This window comes from Melanostigma gelatinosum (assembly GCF_949748355.1).
Source record: "Melanostigma gelatinosum genome assembly, chromosome: 16".
In the NCBI taxonomy this organism is placed as follows: domain Eukaryota; kingdom Metazoa; phylum Chordata; class Actinopteri; order Perciformes; family Zoarcidae; genus Melanostigma; species Melanostigma gelatinosum.
In genome coordinates this window covers 13,631,310-13,640,519 of record NC_136649.1, presented here as the reverse complement: position 1 = coordinate 13,640,519, position 9,210 = coordinate 13,631,310, and the positions used below count along the sequence as shown (strand labels likewise).

General features: G+C 40.0%; 1 protein-coding gene across 1 annotated transcript; it reads left to right on the top strand.

The window, feature by feature from the left end:
• Positions 1-5,571: 5,571 nt before the first annotated feature.
• On the top strand, positions 5,572-5,736 carry tunar (TCL1 upstream neural differentiation-associated RNA; the record flags this gene model as incomplete). Its single annotated transcript, XM_079286329.1, has 1 exon — positions 5,572-5,736. Exon 1 carries the CDS (start codon positions 5,590-5,592, stop codon positions 5,734-5,736), a length of 147 nt encoding a protein of 48 aa, XP_079142455.1. The 5' UTR covers positions 5,572-5,589.
• Between the last annotated feature and the right edge of the window lie 3,474 nt (positions 5,737-9,210).

Genomic DNA, 9,210 nt, shown 5'->3' with positions numbered 1-9,210 from the left:
TAGCTGATGGTTGTCCAACTTTGATTGGAGCCTGCACATCCGCACAAACACACTCTCACATACACCCACACACACATACTGACCGATTGGCTGAAATCAAAACACAATCAAGTGTACACTCGGTATTAAACAGAAACAGTCCCTGAGTCGGTTGCCAGGCAACCGTGGCTGCATGCGCTGAGGTAAGGGAGCACGGGATACCTCTCGAAAGCAACCGCGTCAGTGTGAGGCAACAGGTTCCTTCACCGCCCCCCGCCCCCCTGTGTCTCTCTCTCTCTCTTACAGCTGTCCAGCTTTCACGCTCTGCTAAGTTAGAGAGAGACGCTCAGCCACTGGAGCGCAAGAAAAGGTATGTTAGGTTACACATCATGTTGGCTAGAGGAAGCAGGGGCTTCCACCACTTCAGCAGGGGTGCCTTTTTTCATTTCTTTTTAAATTTCAGCATGAAATATTTAAAACCCAAGACATCAGCTAAACATGTTTTACATTGCTGAGCAGTATACAAGTTTGATAGAGGAGATGAGCCTTTAGTAAGGCTTGACAAGGGCGTCTTGGCAAAAGAAGCAAGACTGCAATCTCTTTTTTTTTTTTTTTTTCTTTTTTAAAAAGCTTTGCGGAATAAAGACAAAAGAGGATGGAAATGTTCACATGAAACAGCTTTGTTACCCTCCCACCCCCATCTGCCCATCAACTGACTTCATTCTTCAACTTGACATCATCCTTCCTCACAGACGAGAAGAAGAAGAAAGGGAGAAGAGAGAAGCAGAGGTGGGGAGGCAAACAAAACAGAGAAAGGAGGAAGAGGAAGAGCCGAGACGAGATGAGTGTTCAGCTCTCACAAGACTGAGGAGGAGAAAGTGACGGCAGCTAGAACTTGGCCACTAGTGAGATGAAATTCGGGGAGGAGACGCTGGAGCGCTGCAGGGTACGACATCCAACGAGAGCCCTAAAATTGGACCGCCTGGAAGACGAGCCTGCCCTCTCTGGATCCTGTGCCCCTCGACTTTCACCTTAGTTGCCAGGGATGTTTGTGCACTACGGAAAGGAGTCCCCCTCCAGCATGTCAGATGTTATGTTATTCCTGATGCTTTGCAAGGTAGGTAGATCCAGAGTTCTTTTTTTTTCCATTTTCTTTATTAAACCCATTATCATGTGCAGAGCAGCTGTAAACTGTCAACAAGTACTGTTTTTAAATGCTATGAATTTATTATGCATCGTGGGATATTTTCAGGCTCAGTTGTTTTTGTGTGAATCATTGATTAAGGCAGCAGAGACACCCTGAATCAAACCATTCTCTTTTTGTTTTACCTGTTTTACTCTTACTAGATTACTATTAGCTGTGTTTGTCCAGAAAAAAACATCCACATGACCCTCTGGGCTGGGAGTTGCTCCTCATGCATGTTGCTAACAGGTTTAATTGCTTATTATGTAGCAGCAGGACAATCTTAAATGTCGGTTGTTAGCTTTTCGTATGTGGGACAATGCATTTGTGACTCAACCAGTCCTTTGTTCGAATGCAATATAGTTGAACTGAATTCCAAACAAAGCTTCTGCTAACCTGGTTTTGAACGGACTCCCTACACTCTCCTCATATGGAAGATATACACAAGATCGTTTTTTTGCAATACGATGTAAACATTAGTTTCTGTCAAATATAAATTCCATGTTCAATTCAAACTGCATGCCTAAACTTTTCTGTAAGGTCGTTAGCAGGATCGTTTTGATCAAAGTTCTCTGCAAATGCAATTTTTGTCCCATCCAAAATAGATCTGCCACTTCCGTCTCACTCACAGAACAATGAGTACAGCTTATGGAAAATGGGTCACACTCACTATTGGCAGAATCTCATCCGATTCCACAACAAAGCTGTGAAATCTTGTGATTTCTTCTCTTCATCTTCTTCTTTTTTTCGATTTCTCTAAATATATGCATTGTTACTACACCATATGTTTGTGTGTTTGTGATTGTGTGGTTGGCCGCCAACCTGTGTATGTGTGTGTGTGTACACACACACTTGGGAGGGAGCTGTTTGCTTATATTCCATTTTATAACTCCTGCCTGTCACACTCTGTTAGCATCTGCATGTCGTTTGACATGCTCAGGATTATTCAAGTGGCAAAAGGTTTTACTCTCCACTGATCTGATCTGAGGACGTTGGCTTCTGTTCGGTGTAGCAGGAGTGTCCGGATTTGTTGTCCCAGGTATGGCATCTCCTCCCCCCCCCCCCCTTTTCTACCTCGCCCTTTCTCTGTTTGTCTGCTGTTTTTATACAAATATGCTTCTGGCTGTTGCTGTACAAGAGAAGAACCATGTGTGCGCTCGCCTTGTCAGGGAAAAACATCTCAAGGAGATGCTGCATGTATCACAGTTTGATCAGGAAGACGTGAACGTTAAGACGTAGTAGAAGTGTTGGAATGGTTAGAAATGAGCTCTTGAGTGACAACTATAGGATCAGTACTGAGATAACTAAATAACTCAGAATAGCACACAGTCAATTTACTCATCAATAAGAGGTGGATAAGTGGAGACTGTGTACTGTATCTTGACTGGATTAATAATCCTTTCAATTGATATTCCACACTGTATGCGAGTACATTTCTGTGACTTTCCTTTTCAGCTTGTCCTGAGTGTAAAACACACACAGGGAGTCATTATGGGCGGTTAACGATTGTGGCACATTGCAGGATGCCAGCAATGGCTGCCACTTGAAAACGCTCTCTGTTGAACACTGGAGACGCTGGCTGAAGAGGCACTGGAAGGCGTCCAGAAGGTTTTCTGTGTGACGCACAGCTGTACTCTGTGTTAAAGCTGTCTTCTCGGCACTTAGGTTTTGGCAGAGCCTGGACCCTCCTACTCCACCATCCTTCATCCGTCTCCTCATGTAATAACAATACAAACATACTCCATAAAGGTCCAAATCCTTCTTCGAAGTATTATCAGGAATATGTAGTTAAATCAAAAGTAAAAGTGCTTGATCTGCATTAAAATGTCCCCTGTGACAGATATATTATCCAGTATATGACATTATTGGATCATTAATATGGATGCATCAATGTGTAAGGGGCATCTTAATGTTGTAGGAGTTGAAGCCAGTTTTAACTACTTTGTAGAGTTTAGTCCAGTGGTTGCCAACCTACACAGTCTCGAGATAAATCTGATGCGTCCCGAGATGATTAATGAGAAGTAGTAAGAGGAAAAAACATGGACCCCAACTTGACACTGTTGTTCTGTAGGTCCCAAGACAAAGAGGTTGAGAAGCACTGGCTTTCTCTTGAACAACATATTCTGTACGCTCATCATTGTTGTTTTATGCAAAATCTTGAAAAGTAACCTGTAACCGTAGATTTCAGGTAAGTTTAGCGGAGCAGAGGGATAAAGTGGTCAAAATGGAAATACTCAAGTAAAGTACAAGTACCTGTACATAAGCAGAGTACTTAGTTCAGTAAATGTACTTAGTTATTTTCCACCACTGCTCCTCCTCGTCACCCCCCCCCCCCTTGTTTTTTTTTCCATTTTTGCTGAGCGCTTGTTTATATCAGCAGCGAGCAGGCGTCTTCATGCATGAGGGCACATCCAGCTCGCCACACAAAGATCTCCATTCATGCTGAGGGAAACCCCGTTTATAGTGCTCCCCAGGAGAGGCAATCAAAGCCCATTGTTACAGATCAGAGCATGAGGGCACACTTCAACACAGAAACACAGCCTGATGGGGTTTTTATGTGCATGCCGATGATTAGACATTGCCATCAATCACAGTCACGTGTGGGATGTTAGCCTTTCAGTGAAGACAATCAGTTTCATGCTCTTAACCTTATATAAACAGGCCTGAACCAACGGCCTTTGACTCTAACATTATGAGTATTTTATATAAACTTAGGGATCCATAAAAGTAATCCATGGCTGGTCCTTTGATAGTTGACTTGAATTTTCTAGGATTCCTTTGTTAACCTTGTGTTGAGCTTATTGAAATGATTGACTTCGTATTGTGATCAGTTTCTCCCTCTTTCTTAATTCATCTAAACACCTAAACTTTGATGTACACAAACTGATTTGTCAAACTGTCCAAGAACACAATCAGTAAGTCAAAAGAGCGAAGCTGTACTGGCGACGTAAAAATCTCCACTTTGGCAGAGCTCCTTCAAAAGGTTACATACATTTAAATTATTGCAAAGGACGGCCTGCACATGAGCCTTAATAAAGTGGGCTTTGCAAAGGTTAATTACTGTAAACAACTGTGTGAAGTTAGATTCATCGCCAGTAAAAAGAAACAATTCATGTTTTCTTTTACTTCAATTTGTGATCATGTGAGTGGACAACATCACATTTTCTAATGGATGATTCCTCTTCAGGTGTGTAAACAGAAAGCAATACAGACGCCAAAGAAAACAAATGGTGAATATGATTGGACTTGTCATTTATAGCAGGGTGTTCCAGCTGAGAAGTGTCACTACATAATAACATTACAAGATCATGCATATTTGATTTTATTATTGCAAGTCAGTACATCAGCCAGTACATCAGCCAAAATATTTATTTTTCGTCTTACATGCTTTACTGCTATTTGGCGTATAAAACCCATTGACCCGCAAAAAGAGCGCTTTCCTCCTGAGAGGTATTTGGATGCCAACTTGCACAAACTGCTACACCTGAGGGCTGAAAACATACAGCTAGTTTCTAATAATCCACTCCGGGCTACACCAATCAATACATACACACACACACTCCTGAAAACTCACATGCGAGCTGGCACACTCAGAAGTTGTATGTTGTATGTCTAGTGCAGGCATTTCTGCTGTTCATATACATGTAAACCTGTAGTATTTGTGTCTCAGCAGTTGCATTTACACTGATTATTTATAAAGTGTATAACCCTGTGAATGCAAATTGATTTCCATCATATGTGTGTATGTGGCCTGTATATATAGGACACCTCTGCCGATCTTCTGTCCAAAGGTTGAACATTTTAGTTCAACAGAATTTTACATACAAACCAAGATATGTCTTAAAGTATGACATGGAATTACAACACATAAACTTCATTTTTGAAGCATTTTTTTCTGTTTTTCAACTTGCCTTTTGCCAAGTTCTCTGAACTTGGCAAAAGGCAACAACCATCATACACCCCTGCTGTTTTCATCCCAAGCACTGACTCCTAGGTCTGTTAATTTGTTCCCTGGACCAGAACAGTTTACCACATATTTTCTTTCATTATGGATAAAGCAGTCCTCCGAGCAAAATAATCCATTTGTGACACTAAAACCACAGTAAACTGGTATTTTTAGGCCGTTTTCCATGCACTTAATGTAGTCTGTTTAAAGTTCAAAGTATTTTGTTGAAACACATATAAACACACTGATGAACGAAGAAAAAATATCCCTTAATTACTTTTAAAATATTGTATTGCCTCACCAACACATTTGTTTGTTTAATTGGCGGTATCACTGTTCACATACACTGTGCAAAGACCATCATCAAAAGGACGGAGGTTAATCAGTTATAGTAACTAACTCACGGATTGTTTCACTTTTCTCTCTTATCTCCTCGCTCCAGATTAGTCTAAGACGAAAACTGCAGACTTTTCCAGGGAAAATGGTAAACACTCTCTACAGTGATGAGGAAAAGGGAATCCAAGACAAGGAAAGTAAGGAGGAGAGCATCTTGGCCATGTTGGGCATCATTGGGACCATTCTCAACTTGGTAGTCATCATCTTTGTCTACATCTACACCACCTTGTAGGTCTCCAACTCCTGCTGTACTTCATCAGCGGGCAGATCAGAGCTCATCTGCGTCGTTGCAGCTACGTTATGTTGACTGATTTGGAGATGAAGACAGGTGGAGGAGCAAGGAACAGGCCGAACTTCCCCAGTGGTGAACTGAATCTACGACGATGTGATCGCCACATGGCATCCATCCTGCATAACTTCAAACAATTAAGACGATGGGAAACTGGCTCGTTCCTCTTCTCCTTACAGGTGGAGTTATCCAGAATACCTGGTGACATTTGACTTGTACATAAATGCATGACGCTGACGAAAGACGCTCAAAAGATGCAGCTTTTCTCAAACACATGGACGTGAAAAACTGCAGAGCGGCAGCGTGGACACTCTTGGGAAAATATGTTTCAGAAGTTTTTATGAACTGAAATATGGAAAGTACCTGGTATGCTTCCATGGGATGCTATATGTGGATGTACAGAGAAGGTAAACACAGGTATCTACATCTCTCAGTAAAACAAACAACATACATACATTTATATGAAAGTATCGTAAGGAAAATTGTTATTCAGTTGGATCTAATGTCGGTTTTTATACTGTATTTCTAAAAATGTACTTTAAATGGTTTTATTTCCCTGGAGACTATGTCAAGTGTTACATTCATACAATTATAAGTACTTTAACTTGCATTTACTGAAACAAACGTCGTAAATGGCATAAAGTCAGTTTGGAGTGCTGAAATAGGTGCACTTGACATTTTTGTAGACATAAAATGAAGGGAGATCAGACAGATTAGTACAAAATGGCTTGATTATCTATATTACTGCAGTTTTTAATGCATCACTTGAGGGTCATCAACACCGAGATAAGATGCATCCATTTGTGGGAAAATTATGATCTGACAGCTGAGGAGCATCTTCTCAGAAGAACCAAGAAAAAAGGTGTTTGAGCCAGATGAAGCTCCTAAGGTTCACACTGAGTTCTATACATTTCAGAATGCAGGACAATAGCAACATGCACATTTATATACATGGGTCAGGATCACACTGTAACCGTTTTACCCATAAGTGTACATATAATTCAGGACAGTCTGCATTTTTCAGCCATGGATGTCAGTTTGTGCACCACTGATTCAAAACTTAGACTTGTGCATAATGACTGTATGCCTTAAAACATGAGGAAATGGCTATTTCCATGATGTATTAATGATCAGGTTATTACTACTTTTCCAGACCTGGGCCAATGTTTCTTCATTTTTATCCTTCTCTACAGTGTTAAGACAGTTGTAGCGTTTTTTTGCCACGCTGGACAACACTGTGGATGTTGTTACAATGTGACAGGATCTTTTACAGTAACGTTTTCCTCTTTGATTGACCGAACTGAACCTGTGTCATTTGTTCGCAATATCTTACACTTCGTCTCTCTGGGAGATGATTCAAACATAAGCTGAATTTGATTTAAACCCTGGACTGTAAATAAGGCAACATCTATGTACTGGAGGGTAAAACATTTTCAGAAAGTGTGACAAAGATTATTTACTCATGTATAGGTTGATTAGATGCTGCGCTAGCATGTTTCAGTTAGTACAAATAGAATCAGGTTGGGTCATGTGACAGTCTCAACTGATATTCAATTGCTGTTTTTCATTCATTCTTGTACAAGAGGCCTGCAAAATGATCTGCTTGTAAGAATCTTCTCCGGTAGCTCTCATTTATAGATTAATTTAATAAAAATGCATTAAAGGAATCCTATAACATTTTGGGAAATAATATGCTTTCCTGGCAACCTCTCAATGACGACAAGACTGTCGGAAGTCATTGTGCCTAACCAGGAAATAGTCTGGTGCATAACACCTTGTAAAACCATAACCTACCTTAGATCTATGTACAAATTATACTTCAGTTTACTCCTCAATAATTGACAATTGTACGTGCAACTCGTTTGTTTTTTGCATCGTGTTATTTTCCCCATTTCCAGTCAGTAAGCTCGTGGCAGTAGCTTCATATTTAATGGACAGGTATCCGAGCAATGTTAATATTTTCATCTAACTCAGAAAGAAAGCGAATAAGAGTATTTCCCAAAATGTCAAATTCTTCCTTTTAAAAAGCTAAGTTATAAGAGAAGAGAAAATGCCTTTCAATAATGATGTACAGTATTTAGGGAATGTAAGGCTATAGACAACAACAGGCTACATTATGTGTCAAATATTACATTTGTGTTCGCCAGTCGACCACCTCATGATTTCAGAAAGTGCCTGAGATCAAAGTGTCTCAACTATTCAAGAGGTGAAGGAAATAAAAATAAAAATAAACAGTGAGAGAATCTTTAAAAGGCCACCCGTCATATAGCCAGGGGAGGGGAAGAAGACTGGATTTCTATATTATGGCTTCGTTAATAAAGTCAGTTGTCTTGGGTGAGATGCTCCTACTTGTCAAACGGAACAAGGACAATTCAAACTTAGTAAGCACATGGACAAGTCTTATGAATGTATTCATATTTGATGTAAAAGTTATTGTTATATTGCTGTTATCCATATTGTTTACTTATCTTTCTTAATATAGAATCTGAAGTTATTATGTTTTATTTGTGTATGCTAAATATATTTAAACTCATTGAATAGTCTCTTGTGGGTGACAAATGGAAGGGTTGAATGTTTTTCAGCCTGCGGTTTGGTTAAAAAACATTAAATGAACACATCATGAAACTGATTTAATTTGGATGTTTTGTCTTGGTTTAAAATGATGAATATCAATGGTAATACATTCAGTTGTATGCAACATAACTCTAGCAACGGTGCGCATCAGCTACATTCATTAACTGCTATACATATATGTCAATTTTGAAAGATTCTTTCAGCATCATGAAGTCTGAGATAAAATGCTTTTAGCACAAGTGGACCCTGTTAGCAATGAGAAAAAAATCTTTAGAAAATCTATATTCTCCTGCATCTGACAGCTTGGTAAGATTACAACAGAGCCTCGAAGAAGAAGATGGAGGAAGAAACAAAACCTCAATAAAGAAGATACAGCGTTACATCCTGCGAGACATATTCATCTGTCTCCCTGCAAATCGATCTGAAAGATGGAGAAAAAAGCCAGCAGGACAAAGACACAGAAACCAAATCGCCCTCAACTAATTTATTTTTATTCCATCTCCTTTTGCTTTTAAGTCATGTGTGTGTCAGGACAATTTCCCACTCCATTAAGAGTGCTCTGTGACTGGTAACATACTGGAATAATCCTGTTGAAGGAGAAAAAACTAGCCTAAAAACAGCATGTCACCACTTTTTCTTTAAATATAATGGATTAGGCAATGAACCAAGAAAGAAAACAGCCGTTGTCTGAGGAACCCCAGCTGCTTGAATTCACACAGCAGCCTGCTTTAAACTATTGTTTCACCTGGATCCAGGAGCCAGCCAGCCCAGCCTCATGAAATCATTGCCTCCTTTGAAGCTGAAAGATGCTTGGTGAACAATGTGCAGGAGATTGTGGTGCAT